Source organism: Hemiscyllium ocellatum, chromosome 3 (assembly GCF_020745735.1).
Source record: "Hemiscyllium ocellatum isolate sHemOce1 chromosome 3, sHemOce1.pat.X.cur, whole genome shotgun sequence".
Lineage (NCBI taxonomy): Eukaryota > Metazoa > Chordata > Chondrichthyes > Orectolobiformes > Hemiscylliidae > Hemiscyllium > Hemiscyllium ocellatum.
In genome coordinates, this window is record NC_083403.1 from 80413612 (window position 1) to 80430630 (window position 17019).

Consider the following 17019-nt stretch of genomic DNA (forward strand, 5'->3'; position numbering starts at 1 on the left):
CTGTACAATCTGAAAGCCAGAACTTATATTTTATCATTATAAATATTTAAACTCTGTTAGGATTTTAAAAAAGGACATTTTAATCATGCCAGAGCTGCAATTATTTCTCTATGAAGCATTTAAAACATGCCTGTTTAAGTTCTCTCATACATTCTCAATAAAACAGAAACTGTTTATAAAAATCCCTATAGCAAGGTTAAATGCTTCAAAGATATACCTTTCCAGAAGAATAACAAACTAAATGGAAATAAGTTTTGATCTGACAAGCGCATGCTGATGTTTATCCTCAAGTCTTGCAATTACAGTCCCAACTTCTGCCTTTTTTTAAAAAATAACTTGCCTTACCTCAACTGTTTAACCTATTCTTAGATAATGTTTGCTTTATTCAGAAATGCTGGCTGCACTTTTTAAAGCCTCACAACATTCAGTATAAAACTGATTTCTCCTGCTGTTTGAAGTGAATTTGAATGCAAGAAGTTGAATACAATGCACCCCTGGCTCCAGCCTCCCAAACCCAGGATATAGTCTGTTTCGAATTGCTTGACCTCATCCCCTCATAATTCTCAAAATGTTTTCACCATCTAGAACTCTTGTAATGCAAAAGCAGTCTCCAGTTTTCAAGGAAAAACAAATTCAGCACTCATCATCTAAAGATTGGTATTTCACCTTGAGGGAAAGGGAAAACTGCTTCTCAACTCACCAAGGACACCTGTTATTCCAGTGCAGCAGAAAGTACAGAAGCAAACAAGATCAATGTGACAAGCCTGGAGGAGACTGCACAGGAAAAACAGCCATTCTAATTTTCTTTAATATGAAAACAGATCCTTTTGTACACTTACTGAATGTTCTGTTACAATCTTGATAGACAAATTGGACTAAAACCAGAACTCTGACCTTCAGCTGAAGGACAAATTGCACACACATGGTTATGGAAAAAAAAAGCAGTTTGAACTTTTATTTGGATGCATCTCATTAATAGTTTACATCGCTATATATCGAGTGAAATTAAATGCAGCATGATTTTACCAGATAATTGTAATAAACACTCAAATATTTGTACCCTGAATAAATTAGTACCATTCTGGACTGGTAACAGACTTGTTCCAAGTAGTTTCAAAAAAATACCAAAACAAGTACCTGTATATCCCTTCCCACATTTGCAAAGCAGATTGCTAAAAAATAGTTTTGCTCTCTCTCACATACTGCTAGTAGCAGGTGACAGCATTAGTACCGCTAAAATTGTCAAAAGATCTGCAATTGAGCACCAGTTTTGCACAATATTCAACCAGCAACGTCATCCCAACTGGTGAAGCAACCGGTCAACAATTTTCTTTTCTTGGAAAGATCACTACAAAATACTTTCTGTCATGAATGGTGCTCATCCAGCTTTGACAACTCTACACAATATGCTATAATCATTTTATAATATTCTATACAGCAGTTCTCATCAGATCCTCAACCATTTTTTAGACCGCTGTTGAAAATACATGTAAAAGTAAAATTAACTAGTACAACAGCTTGCTTCAAGTACTATGTTGATTATTAAAGCTCTAACTTATCTATCAATTTGTAAATCAGAGCCACTTCTGCAGCCATTTCAACAGCAAAAAGTAAAACAAGTCAGTAAAAGACCAAGAGCAACCGAAGTGGAAAAATGTAAAAAAAATGAATCTTGCATTAAAAAGCAGAAAATGAACATTTAGAGACCAGGCTTCAGCGCATTTAAGGAACAAAAACTGAATCAAAGCAAGCTCCATAGAAGACATCACTATTTTAAATTTACTTTAGGAATTGCTTAAAAGTTAGTGCTTGAGTACACAGAATAATCCATACCAGTTAAATACACTAAATGGAATACAAAAGTGCACACAATTTGCCTTTGTTTATTTTTGTGAACTGAAATATCATTCAATGAAAGGAGGGCCAAATTACTGGCTTCTATATGCCAGACAGATGCCATGCTTCTATAGAGTGGAAGCAAACTTCCAATTCCAGACTACAAAATGAATTACCCAAGATAATCTCCACTTTGATGGAGATTTCATCATTTCTTTCATTTTACTGGCACTGACCAACCATTACTGCATCAATAAATATGACCAATCACATACAATGCTGCACAGAATTAAAGGAGGTCTGGTAAGTGGCTATAAACAGAGTCCAGGAGTTTCTGACTGGCACCCTGACTCTTCCCTCCAGCAATCTCGAACAGCTTATCCAATTTGTCCTCAGCATGGGGAATCTCTTCTATCACTCCGAGCTCCTCCTGGTTAAGAATATGAAGTGTGTCATCAAATATAGGCTGCAGGTCACAAGGATCCAAACGTACCTGGCGTAAAATGGTGTCTTTCTTCTCTGCAATTTAGAATAGAAATAAATATTTAGGCCCATTTAAACATTTTGAACAATTCTACGTAAAGAAGTCTCAAACGAAAACATTTGACAATTTGAAGTTTGCATTTAAAACAAAACTTCTCTTATGTTTGCTTCTTATCTTTCGAAAAGTAATCAGTGCAGCTAGGATACAATTTCATAAATGTCTTCTAATACCTGACCCACAAGGCCATGCTGCACAGAGAAGTAGAATGGCCAAGGAGAGACATGTGCATGTTATGAAATTGTTCAATTCTGAGGGCATCAGAAATAGACATTGACTATCATGACCCTCAGCAGAGACCCTTCAACAGAATGAGCCTGCCTCTTGCTGATTTTTTCAGCATGTCCAGGATGAGATCAGTCAAATATAGTTGTTCTTTTGCCATTGCAGCTAAAAATCAGTTCAGGTTCCTGACAGCACCTGACTAGTTTTGTTACAAATTGAGCCATCAGTTAAGGCTTTTAAGATCCTAAACCTTGTATCAGTGTTCATCCATACCTTTGTATGTTCACTCCTGAGCCAAGGAATTACCATGATTCTGACTTATTTTAAAACTTGGGATTGTTGAATGTATAAATTGTTTTGCTGAACAAAGGAAAATATCCCCGTATCAACTTCACAAAAAAGGCACTGTAACTAAATATGGTCACCACAATCTCTCCAAAATCTACTGAAGGTTTTCTTAAAGATATTTTGCATCACTGAGGTCATGGCTTTACAGCTGCCCCTACCAGTATAGCTTTAATAAGTTGTGGAGGAAGGTTAATACTGCTTTCAGTCAGCAGACAACTTGTTGAAGGAAACATTGTATAATTATGACCGAGGAGCAGAATAGCTTGGGGCTCGTAGCAGCAACTTTAAGACACCATTACTTCCAATGACTCTCACGCAGCTCTAAACTATGAATTTATTTAGACCAGCTGTTCCTGGAAATGTCTTTGCAAATAAAATTTAAAATCAAATAAAATGGATGCTGTTCTTAAAATAAAAAAAACGAGTGGAATTAACAGTGTATGAAACCACGCCTAATTTTAAATAGGTTTCGGAATTCTTTTCTTGTTAAACTAAATAGCTGAATAACAGGTGAACTTTTAGAAACTATTACAAATAAAATAGAGCTTTTACCTTTGGAAATGAAAGATCCAGTTCTGCTGAGAACTGAAGATGAAGTACTGGAAGTTGAGTCACAGCGAAGTAGGGGCTCTGATTCATCCACAAAAAATACTTTTGTCTTGTCAGCTGAAGATGTTTCAACAGCGGAATTGGGAACAGCGGAATTGGGAACAGCGGAATTGGGAACAGCGGAATTGGGAACAGCGGAATTGGAAGCGACTCCATTTTTATTGTTGACAACAGGAACAAGTTTCTCAAGATCCAGCTGGAAAAGAAAACATTTTAGATTTTAAAACATCTGCAAAATAAGGAATCCAAGTATGTACATGTAGGAAACAGACAAAATTGAAATAGTTGGAATAATTTCAGCTTGGAAAATGAGATAAAGTTATTAGCCTTATTTAAATTACTCAAAGTTGCCAAGTGGGAATGAAACGAGGATTTGTTTCTACAACAAGGACTGTACAGAAATGGTAGCATTTCTTCTTTCATTAGATTTGGATCTAATTTTTAGATGAGGCTACAACATCGAATTGTTTCTGTTGTTCAGCATGAATGCAATGTACAGTAGGCAGAGTTGAATGATCCCATAATAATGAATCAGGTACAAGCTACTGATGGCCACATACAGTCATGTTTACTGTTAATCAGAAACTAACTAATTGAAAATAGTTTCTAAAAATATCCCTGAATGAAGCAGCAAAATGGCATGTCAGACAAGGCTGAAGCATTTCCAATCATTTTTAGCCTGAAGCACCAAATAGATAATCCGGATGATCAATCTCAGCATCATAAATGCCAGTCCTCAACTAACCCCATCAACTAAATGTTCAGCATACAGAAAATACCATGGGGCCCCGACAAGGCTTGATGAAGTAGACATACTACATCCAGTAGAGCTACAACATTGATGTTACTTGTTCACACAAAGAATTGCCCAAATAATAAGCAGTACCATAAAATGCAAGATAAATCCAACCCAGCCAATTAACAGCCCGAGTGTACTCTCGCTCAAAGTGTTGTAAGGTGTCATCATCAGTATGCTATCAAGCAACACTTACACAGCAACAACTGGCTCAGTTTTGATTTGGCCAGGGTTACTCAGCTCAGCCTTTCATTTTTAAATATAGATTATAAATGAACAAAGAACATTACAGCAAAGGGTACAGGCCTTTCAGCCCTTCAAGCCTGTGATGACACATTTTGCCATTCCATTCTAAAATTGTCTTCAGTTTTGGGATCTGTGTATCCCTTTATTCCCTTCTTACTCATGTATTCACCCAGAATACCTACTCATAGAAGCTGACTATATTGGCCCCAGAAGCTACAGATCAAAAGTAAGACCAATTGTATTGCTAGCATAGGATGGAGAAATATTCAAATCGAGAATTATAGTGGCCTTCCTTGGTGAACACAGTTCGTCTCAAAGCATTTTGTCTTCGAAGATACAAATCAGAGGGGTTTTATTATTTATTGAATGCCTCCAGGATGAAGAAAATATCTTGTGAATTGATGGTTTTAAAGCATCCATAAAGCTTTCAGTTCAATAAACAGTTTTAAAATTAAAGATAATTAGTTTGCATTTCTATCTGGAAGCAGGTCTTGTGTGCCATTTCACCACAGAGAAAGGTTCTTGGGATAGTGGAAATTCTCTTTGTTCTATGATGTAGGCGCTGTTTTCACAGTTTACCAATCAGTTAAATTGGGAGAAAGCAATCTGCGACCATCCAAGGAGCACAGGGACCTTTAAGAAGTAGGAATGTTTCAGATTTGGAGTCACTGTTATTGCAAGTGGGAATTTATACTTGGAATAAGAAGTCTAAATGCATGATGAATTAATATAGACAGAACTACTTCATGAACCTAAGAGAAGACATTAGCAGTGGAATCCTCAGAGACAAAATATTCTGGAAATCTAAGTGCAGGACTGGAAAACTAAGGTGATTCAGTACAAATTCCTGAGAACTGCAACATGTATTGGTTTGATTCCAAGAGAATTGAAAGACCGCTCAAAATTACTGTAAAAAAATACAAACTTAGAAGTACAATGAAAAAATTCTGTTTGGAATTTAGGTTTAAGGTATGAGTTGCTTAAGGGATCTAAATTAGTAGCGCACATTAGTGCACTTGCAAGAAATACAGCTTAAAACAAAGTTAAAAATCACACAACACCAGGTCATAGTCCAACAGGTTTATTTACAAGTAAGGGCTATCAGAGCACTGCTCCCTCAGGTAACTAGTGGGGCAGGTACACAGGATACAGAATCTAAAATAAAAGTTCAATGTGTCATACAACTGATGTTATGTATTAGACAAACCTAGATTGTTAAGTCTTTAATCACTTAGAATGGGGATGCAGGTTTCAATTCATTTATATGGAAATGCCAGAATTTCTTTCAAGTTACAGCCCCAAGATAACTTAAGATTTTAATCAGTGAATTGAAAAGGCGACATCTCAGCTAGGACAACACACTACAAGTGTGGGGTTAGAGTCTGTCTGTATTCCAACCTTGAGTCAGACTGATTTTATTTCTAAAGCAGGAATTTATAAAATATGATATGGACTGACAAATGCAAAACTTGCGCCCATACCTCCTCCCTTACTTCTCTCCAAGGCCCCAAGGGATCCTTCCATATCCGCTACAAATTCACCTGCACCTCCACACACATCATCTATTGCATCCGCTGCACCCGATGTGGCCTCCTCTATATTGGGGAGACAGGCCGCCTACTTGCGGAACGTTTCAGAGAACATCTCTGGGACACCCGGACCAACCAAGCCAACCACCCCGTGGCTCAACACTTCAACTCCCCCTCCCACTCCACCAAGGACATGCAGGTCCTTGGACTCCTCCATCGCCAGACCATAACAACACGACGGTTGGAGGAAGAACGCCTCATCTTCCGCCTGGGAACCCTCCAACCACAAGGGATGAGCTCGGATTTCTCCAGTTTCCTCATTTCCCCTCCCCCCACCTTGTCTCAGTCAAATCCCTTGAACTCAGCACCGCCTTCCTAACCTGCAATCTTCTTCCTGACCTCTCCGCCCCCACCCCACTCCGGCCTATCACCCTCACCTTGACCTCCTTCCACCTATCACATCTCCATCGCCCCTCTCCCAAGTCTCTCCTCCCTACCTTTTATCTTAGCCTGCTGGACACACTTTCCTCATTCCTGAAGAAGGGCTTATGCCCGAAACGGCGAATTTCCTGTTCCTTGGATGCTGCCCGACCTGCTGCGCTTTTCCAGCAACACATTTTCAGCTATGGACTGACAGCCTACAGTGTGGGTGCTTTTTGAACAAAATGGGATGTATCTGCAAATACAAATTGATGGAGTGTGTGTGTGTGAGAGAGAGGGGTGGAAAGAGGCATAGGTCAGGGGAAAGAGGCAGATAGAGAGGTGCGACAGACAGAGAGAGAGAGAGAGAGAGAGTGGGGAGAGGCAGAGAGAGAGATGGGGGAGAGCCAGAGAGAGATGGGGGTGTGAAAAGGCAAGGTGGGGGGGGGGGGGGAGAGAGAGAGAGAGAGAGAGAGAGAGAGAGAGAGAGAGAGAGAGAGAGAGAGCAGGGGAGTGGAAAGAGAGAGTGGGGGGGAACTGTGCTTGTATGTGAATGAGAGAGAGGGGGTCACCTGCAGTGACATGAACCTAATATCAGCCTAAATTCTCGCCCAGCCAGTGAAACTTAAACCCCATGAATGAACAAAAGTAAAAATGCAATGCATTCCCTCAAGTCAATCAAGATGGTACTTAATGGCTATATTGCACACAAAGTCAAATAGAAAAACCAGAAGATATACAGAAATTGAGCTGCTTTCTTTGATAAAAAGAACATGGTCAGATTCTAAGCATGATCATCAGCCTCCAGTTGCTCAGAACCTTCAGGACATTTGACATCAGACCTTCGGGTGACCATCCTCCAAGGCGAACTTCAGGACAGGCAGCAGTGAAACGTGGCCAAGCAGAGGCTGATAACTAAGTTCAGTAGCCATAGGGAGGGCCTCAACAGGTGACCACCATTGCACTATATACACACACACACACCCTCACATATTTAAGACACACTGCACTCACCACACACACACACTTTCTCACACTCCCAACCCCACCCAGACAGACAGAAGACACACACACACACACACACACACACACACACACACACAGAGACAAAGACCCATATGTACACATATGTTGCGGGGTGAATTTGTACTTGCAGGGTTACATTGTACTTTGCTCAAAAACTGCATGAATTCATCTAAAACTCCGTTATCTCACTTTTTAGATTAGAATCTAAACACAGGGGGCTAACACCTTCAGCATATTGTCTAGCTATCACCATTGTTAACAGCTAATCTCAGAATGCAACCTTTTTAAAATAATTCTGTAATTTACACATGAAAGAAGTGAAATTATGGTATTCTAACAGATGAAAGGCTTAACAGACAATCAATTTTCCAATGTATAATTTCAGTGACATCACACTAAATTTTTGCTATAAATTCTGTGTGTTAGGATTGAGCTCTCCATTACCACCTAATGAAGGAGCAACGCTACGAAAGCTAGTGTGCTTCCAATTAAACTTGGACTATAACCTTGTGTTGTGAGATTTTTAACTTCAGTTTAAAAGGCTTTAAGGAAAATAAGATCTTGAATGTGGTGTCCCAAGAGATTAAGACAACGCTATTTAGATGCTGAAAATCTGAATCAAGTCTAGACAAGGAATCGGTTTTTGAGTTTTAAAAAATTGCTAATAATGTTTACACTGAGTCCATAAATAAAGTACTTAAATTACTTAATCAGAGAATTACATACCTCTGGACAAACTACAGATTAGCATTTGGTGACAAATAAATCAGGAATGCATTTCCTGCCAAAACTGCGGGTTGCTATTTCTTCGAAGCAGTATTTATCCAAAAGAAAAATTGAAATTATTCAACATGACTCAAAGCTTATGAAGTATTAATTCCTTCAGCTCGAGTGTTCAAAATATACACCACAAATTAACTCACTCTAACAATTTAACATCTGAAACTTTAAGAAACTGCATGATAAATAATGCTGTCTTCCTGCATTATTCATTCTTTTTGAATTTAAGCTCCTCAACTATTGTATTTAGTTAATTATCTGTCAATTAGTCATAGTTTAGTTGCTTCGAAATTGAAATTTCTGGGGTGGTTTCTCTTGGAAACATGACGCCAAATGTTCTTGGCTATTACGTTGAATTGGGCTTAGTCTCCACACAGAATAGAGCCAGCATTGTACTTAATGTACTAAAGATGTTGATCAGAAGTGATGCTCAAAGTTACAGTTAATTCAAATGTAAAATACATTTTTGAAACCAGACCAAAGCAAAAAACTACATTGCACAAATAGATGCTAGGTAATACAGAACTTGAGTCAAATCATGTAAGATTTTGTACATTTGTGAGTACCTCTCATTCTCTAAACTCCAGAGAATAAATGTTCAGACTAGCTAATTTTTCCTCAGAAAACAATTCCTCCATCCCAGCAAATATTCTGGTGAATCTTCATTATACTCAGGCAAACACATCTTTCTGTTATTAATGAGACCAAAGCTGCAGTCAGTATTCCAGATGGAATAGGCAGAGCAATAGACATCGTCTGTATGAACTCAAAAAAAGTGTTCTACAAGGTTCCACATGGGAGACTGGTTGGTAAAGTTTTTATCTGTCCACCCCCGAGGCTCCCATCCTCATTCCCAATTAAGGGCTTTTGCCCGAAACATCAATTTTCCTACTCCTTGGATGCTGCCTGACTTGATGTGCTTTTTCAGCACTACTCTAATCTCGATTCTAATCTCCAGCATCAGCAGTACCAACTTTATCCTGGTTAGTAAGGTGAGATCTCATGGGATCCAGGGGAACTAGCCAATCGGATACAAAATTAGCTTGAAGGTAGGAGACAGAGGGTGGTGGTAGAGGATTGCTTTTTAAGACTAGAGGCCGGTGACCAGCGGTGTGCCACAAAGATCACCGTTGGGTCCACACTGCTTTTCATCATTTATATGATTGATTTGGATGTGAATTTAGGTGGCATGGTAGTAAGTTTTTGCAGGTGACACAAAAATTGTGGTGTAGTGGACACTGACGATCATCTCAGAGTATAATGGAACCTTGATTAGATGGGCCAATGGGCTGAGGAGTGGCAGATGGAGTTCAATTTAGATCAACGAGAGGTGTTGCATTTCGATAAGTCCTGCCCTGGTTTGCCTTATACACTAGGAGAAAGTGAGGACTGCAGATGCTGGAGATCAGAGCTGAAAATGTGTTGCTGGAAAAGCGCAGGTGGTCAGGCAGCATCCAATGAGCAGGAGAATCGACATTTCGGGCCCTTCTTCAGGAATGAGGAGTGTGTGCCAAGCAGGCTAAGATAAAAGGTAGGGAGGAAGGACGGACTTGGGGGAGGGGCGTTGGAAATGCGATAGCGGGAAAGAGGTTAAGATGAGGGCGATAGGCCGGAGTGGGGATTTGGGCAGAGGTATCAGGAAGAAGATTGCAGATTAGGAAGGTGGTGCTGAGTTCGAGGGTTGGGACTGAGACAAGGTGGGGGGTGGGGAAATGAGGAAACTGGAGAAATCTGAGTTGCTCCCCTGTTGGAGGGTTCCTAGGCAGAAGATGAGACGCTCTTCCTCCAGCCGTCGTGTTGTTATGGTCTGGCGATGGAGGAGTCCATGGACCTGCATGTCCTTGGAGGAGTGGGAGGGGGAGTTGAAGTGTTGAGCCACGGGGTGGTTGAGTTGGCTGGTCGGTCCAGGTGTCCCAGAGGTGTTCTCTGAAACGTTCCACAAGTAGGCGGCCAGTCTCCCCAATATAGAGGAGGCCACATCGGGTGCAGCGGATGCAGTAAATGATGTGTGTGGAGGTGCAGGTGAATTTGTGGAGGATATGGAAGGATCCCTTAGGGTCTTGGAGGGAAGTAAGGGGGGAGGTGTGGGCGCAAGTTTTGCATTTCTTGCGGTTGCAGGGTAAGATGCCGGGAGTGGAGGTTGGGTTGGTGGGGGGTGTGGACCTGATGAGGGACTCGCGGTGGGAGTCGTCTTTTTGGAATGAAGGGAGGGAAATATAGCCCTGGTGATGGGGTCCGTTTAGAGGTGGCGGAAATAACGACGGATGATATGATGTGTATGGAGGTTGGTGGAGTGGTAGGCGAGAACCAGTGGCGTTCTGGCCTGGTGGTGATTGGAGGGGCGAGAAGTGGAGGAGATGCGGTGGAGGGCATCATCGATCACGTCTGGGGGGAAATTGCGGTCTTTGAAGGCGGCGGCCATCTGGGTTGTTCGGTATTGGAACTGGTCCTCCTGGGAGCAGATGCTGCAGAGACAAAGGAATTGGGAATATGGGATGGCGTTTTTACAGGGAGCAGGGTGGGAGTAGGTGTAGTCTAGGTAGCTGTGGGAGTCGGTCGGTTTATAGTAAATGTCATCCAAGATAGGATGGGGAGGGAGGTGTCTGAGACGTTCCAGGTAAATTTGAAGTCAGAGTGGAAGGTGTTGGTAAAGTGAATGAACTGTTCAACCTCCTCGTGGGAGCACAAGGCAGCACCAATACAGTCATCGATGTAGCGGAGGAAAAGGTGGGGGGTGGTGCCAGTGTAGCTGTGGAAGATGGACTGGTCCACATATCCAACAAAGAGGCAGGCATAGCTGGGGTCCATGCGGATACCCATGGCTACTCCTTTGGTTTGGAGGAAGTGGGAGGATTGGAAAGAGAAGTTGTTCAGACTGAGGACCAGTTCAGTCAGTCGAAGGAGGGTGTCAGTGGAAGGGTACTGGTTGGTACGGTGGGAAAGGAAGAAGCAGAGGGCTTTGAGTCCTTTGTGATGTGGGATGGAGGTGTACAGGGACTGGATGTCCATGCTGAAGATAAGGTGTTGGAGACCAGGGAAGCGAAAATCATGGAGGAGATGGAGGGCGTGTCTGGTGTCCTGAACGTAGGAAGGGATGGAAGGTGTTCGTAATCGAGGCTGAATAGGCTGGGGCTCTTTTCTCTGGGGCGGAGGCTGAGGGGTGGTCTTATAGATATTTATAAAATCATGAGGTGGATGGAATGAATAGCCTAGGCTTAAAGTGAAAGGGGAAAGCTTTACAGAGGACCAGAGGATTAACTTTTTCCACACAGAGGATGGTGTGTGTACGGAACGAGCTGCCAGAGAAACGGGGAGGCAGGTACAATTACAACATTTAAAAGGCATCTGGATGGGTACAAGAATAGGAAAGGTTTAGAGTGATATGGGCCAAATGCTGGCAAATGGGACTAGGTCAGATTGAAATGTCTTGTTGATGCGGAAAGGTTAGACCAAAGGGTCTGTTTCTGTGCAGTACGACTCAGAGGTTACCTTTATCAATGATGGGGTAAAATGGAGGATTTAACAGAATCAAGACTTTCTGGAAAGCACACAGGAAAGAAGAGTTAAAAGGGGCAATTAGATCAGTTATGACCTTGAGTGACAAGCAGGCTTGAAGGGTTGTATGGTCAACTCCTGTTTTGATTTCTCAAGTTCTTATATACAAGGGTTGAGGGGTTATAGAAAAGCAAAGATGGAGACTTACTTACATGGAAGGATTGGAATGAGAATAAGAATTTTAAAATGAGGTGTTGGAAGATCTAGAAACAATGTAGATGAACAAAAGCAGACTGATGAGCTGACTTGATGTGTTCAGCCAGTCAGGCTGAGATCAACTGAAAGGCTGAGTATTGGAACAGTCCAATCCTGAGATGCCAAAGGACAAATGAATGAGTGCTTTTGGCGACAGTTGAGAGAAGGTGGGCAATATTACAGGGCAAAATGTGGCATTTGTCATGACACAGTATGTCCTAGGTTTAGCATGGAATCAAATAGTTCACCACAAGTCAACATCAACATCACTTGCAGAGTGTTAACAAGAGAATGGGATACATAGAAAACGGGAGTCTCTGATAGGGACCTCTGTCTTCCCAATGAATTCTTCTTTAATTTAGCTGAACTGCAGACAAACTGATGACAGGCAATATTTCCATTCAATTCAAACTTAGGTTTCTGTGTCTCTGGCACCGGGTGTGGGGCTGAAGGCAAAGACTTTGCTTTTCTTCCAGGTGTCAGGAATAGGGAAAAAGAAAATCCCTCGATACAGTGCAACATTTCCAGCTAAAAAACACATTTAAAAACCAATATTGCAGCAGAGCTAAAAATAGTAAATACATGTTTAGAAAGACGTCAGAAATTCCATTTGATTTTCCTGGAGTGCTTCATGCTTACAGCCATAACATACAGTGTAAAGTCCACATAGCAACATTCTTGATTTAAAAGAATGTCACTATTTTTTTTTAAAAGAGATTTGTTTTGGTTAGTCTCAAAGTTGGCCTGTGTGCCATTTGAATTTGGGGAAAAACTGACTAAAATGGAAAATTGCACTAGATTTCAAACTTGCTGTCAGTTCGTAGCCAATTGCTTTGTTCTAGAGTTGATTTCAAATGTTCAAGGAATTTTGCAATTTTATATCAGCAACTGTACTATAAGGAGATGTAATGGCTGAGCTTTGGAAGTCAATACCAAAGGAATACCATTCATCGCATTGACAGCTGCCTTGACCTTTCATCTTATTTTGCAAAAGAAACTTGGAGTCATCAGGCATCTGATCAGCACAACATTCTCTGTACGAGAAATCTGTGAGGACTAGATTTCAATATGATTGAAGTAACCTTATTGAAACATAATATCCAAAGTCTAAGTGGATGGTTTATTGGCTCAGTGTCTGAAACAAGTATAAATAAGGAAACTTTATGAAAAATACTATGAACAGAATGTTGAAATGAAGGTTGGAAAAGGGAAATGGGATTTGGTCATTCTACACTGCCTGTCTTAACTGTACTCAGCAGAGAAAGGAGCACTTTTTAACAATGTTACATGTTTCTGAGTACACTTGATAGCTCTGTAGAAAAAAGTATGTGCAACAATATTACAACTTCTCTCTGGAACCACTTCCTCAATTCAACATAAATTATATTTAATTACGTCGAGTTGTTACTTGCACAAGTAATATTGAGTGACCACAGCTATACGTGCTCCTGCATATTTATCACCCATCGCTCAAATAAGTCTTGTGTGAGTGACTACTACCATAAATTGCATATTTTAATGGAATTTAAACAGTAACAAAACAGTAGGCAATCTAATCTAGTAATGAGTGGCATAGTGGCTCAGTGGTTAATACTGTTCCCTCACAGTGCCAGGGACTTGGTTTCAATTCCAGCCTCAAGTGACTGCATGTGGAATTTGCACATACTCTGTCTGCGTGGGATGCCTCCGGGTGCTCCGGTTTCCTCCCACAATCCAAATCCTGGTTAGGCATATTAGTCAGGGGTAAAACGTAGAGTCATAGATTAGGGGAAAGGGTCTGGGTGGACTGCTCTTCGGACAGTCGGTGTGGACTTGTTGGGCTGAAAGGCCTGTTTCCACATGTAGGGATTCTATAAAAACAAATGCTTGGGAACATGCAGGGAGCAAAATGAAGGAAGAACGAAAAAGAACAGCATAAAATAAAATTATTTCAATGCAGAACACATTGCTACAAGAAATATGCTCTGCAGCATCAACCAAAATTAACTAAACCAAGTCTTAAACATGATGTGGAGATGCTGGTGTTGGACTGGGATTAAAAATCATACAACACCAGGTTATATCCAATAGGTTTATCTGGAAGCACTAGCTTTCAGAGCACAGCTCCTTTGTCAGGTAGCTAGTGGGGCAGGATCAGAGGACACAGAATTTATAGTAAAAGATCAAAGTTCAGGTTGTATGTTTGCTCGCTGAGCTGCAGGGTTTGTTATCAAACATTTCATCACCTTGCTCGGTAACATCAGTGAGTCTCCGGTGAAATTCTGGTGTTCTGTCCCGCTTTCTATTTGTGTGCCTTGGTTTCTTAAGGTGGGTGATATCATTTCCTGTTCTTTTTCTCAGAGGCTGGTAAGTGGGGTCCAAATCGATGTGTTTAGTGATGGAACTCCATCAGTAAATATGGAACATTTCTGCGCAGTGCAGACCCTCCAGCCCTCAATAATGCGCCGACCTGTGAAACTAATCTGAAGCCCATCTAACCTACACTATTCCATTACCTCAATCCAACCACATTGATTTGGACCCCACTTACCAACCTCTGAGGAAAAAGAACCGGAAATAATGTCACATGGACAAGTGCCGACAGATCGTGTTCTTTTTGAATGAAACGGAATGAATCTGCAGATATAAATCTTCAAATGCAAATTCATCCATAGACTGATATCTGCAGATACATTCAATTTTGTTCAAAAAGCACACAATCTGCAGACAGACAGTCAGTCCATTGACATTTTATAAATTCCTACTTTGGAAGTAGGACCAGTCTGACTCATGGTTGGAATAAAGACAGATTCTCACCTCACACCTTTAATTCATTGTCTGAGCTGAAAAGTAACTTTTTAGAAAAAATAAAACCTTAAGTTATCTTGGGAATGTGACTTGAAAGGAGTTCTGGGATTTACATATTAATGAATCGAAACCTGCAACCTTAAGTGATTAAGACTCAACAGCAATCTAGGTTTATTCAATACATGGCATCAATTGTATGACACCTTGATCTGTTACTATAAATTCTGTGTCCTATGATCCTGGCCTTTCTAAACAAACCTGGTATTGCGTAGGTCTTAAACAGTCCATGAAAATTCTTTGAGTAAATCTGATTTGTTAGCAGTCAAATAAAAATCGAACTACTGAAATGACAACAATGCACAGATAAAGATTACTTACAGGGTGGAAACAGGCCCTTTGGCCCAACAAGTCCACACCGACCCGCTGAAGCGCAACCCACCCATACCCCTACATTTACCCCTTACCTAACACTACGGGCAATTTAGCATGGCCAATTCACCTGACCCGCACATCTTTGGACTGTGGGAGGAAACTGGAGCACCCGGAGCAGACACGGGGAGAATGTGCAAACTCCACACAGTCAGTCGCCTGAGTCGGGAATTGAACCCGGGTCTCAGGCGCTGTGAGGCAGCAGTGCTAACCACTGTGCCACCGTGCCGCCCACAAATAAATTCTAGAACTTGAACTACCGTATCTACACGTGAATAGGTTAGTCTCATACATAAGTCGACCTCTTATTTTTGATCAAAAAACCTTGTATCTTCCATATACTTCATGTACAAGTCGACCCTAGTTCTTCAGTTACCCAAATCAACAGGTATGAGTGTGTGCCTGCCTGTTATCAAACATGGCATCAAAACAGCATACAATAAATAACTAATCAATAAGGAATTAATGAAACAGATGATTGCAAATTCTGTCAAGAGGAAACATAGAACAATACAGCACAAAACAGGTCCTTCAGCCCTCGATATTGCGCTGACCTGTGAGCTAATCTAAGCCCATTCCCCAACACTATCCCATCATCATCCATGTGCTTATCAAAGGATTGTTTAAATCTCCCTAATGTGGCTGAATTAACTACATTGGCAGGCAGGGCATTCCACGCCTTACCACTCTGAGTAGACAACATGTCTCTGACATCTGTCTTAAATCTATCACCCCTAAATTTGCAGCTATGCTCCCTCGTACAAGCAGACGTCATCATCCAAGGAAAAAAACTCACTTTTTCCTATCTAATCCTCTGATCATCTAGTATGTCTCTATCAAATCCATACCTTAGCCTTCTTCTTTCTAATGAGGAGAGACTCAAATCCCTCAGCCTTTCTTCATAAGACCTTCGCTCCAGACCAGGCAACACCCTGGTAAATCTCCTCTACGCCTTTTCCAATGCTTTCACATCCTTCCTATAATGGGGCAACCAGAACTGCACACTAGTGCACGAGATTTTTATACAGTTGCAACACGATATCATGGCTGCGGAACTCAATCCTTCTACCAATAAAACCTAACACACTGTATATCTTCTTAACAGCACTATCAACCTGGGTGGCAGCTTTCAGGGATTTACGTACACTGACACCAAGATCCCTCTGCACATCAACACTACCACGAATCTTTGTCCCCAAAATGAATCATCTCACAATTATCTTCATTGAACTCCATTTGCCACCTTTCAGCCCAATTCTGCAGTCAACCCAAGTCTCCCTGCAACATTCTTCCACACTGCCCACCACTGTGACTTGAGTATTATCTGCAACCTTCTAACCCATCCACGTCTGCCTGTATCCAAGTTATTTGCAAAAATGACAAATAGCAATGGTCCCAAAACAAATCCTTCTGGCACACCACTAGTAACCGGACTCCAGGCTGAATACTTACCACCAACCACCACTCACTGCCTTCTTTCAGAAAGCCAGTTTCTAATCCAAATTGCTAAATCACCTTCATTCCCGTGTATCTGTATTTTCTCCAACAGACTACCATGTGGAACCTTATCAAAGGCTTTACTGAAGTCCATGTACACCATCTCAACTGCCTTACCCTCATCTACATGCTTGGTCACCTTCTCAAAAGACTCAATGAGTTTGAAAGACACAACCTGCCCTTGACAAAACCATGCTGAC

The 17019-nt window shown here is 41.2% G+C and overlaps 1 protein-coding gene across 2 annotated transcripts in view; it reads right to left on the reverse strand.

Moving 5' to 3' along the window:
* Positions 1–964: 964 nt before the first annotated feature.
* tnfrsf21 (tumor necrosis factor receptor superfamily, member 21) overlaps positions 965–17019 on the reverse strand; it is an 80952-nt gene continuing 64897 nt past the window's right edge. Inside the window, exons 4-5 of one of the 2 annotated variants that reach the window (XM_060851279.1) lie at positions 3503–3755; positions 965–2355 (exon numbers count right to left, since the gene is read on the reverse strand). In XM_060851279.1, coding sequence (XP_060707262.1) covers positions 2126–2355; positions 3503–3755 — 483 coding nt within the window. In that variant the 3' untranslated portion in view covers positions 965–2125. The remainder of the gene's footprint in view (positions 2356–3502; positions 3756–17019) is intronic. The other variant, XM_060851278.1, reaches the window with a different exon arrangement.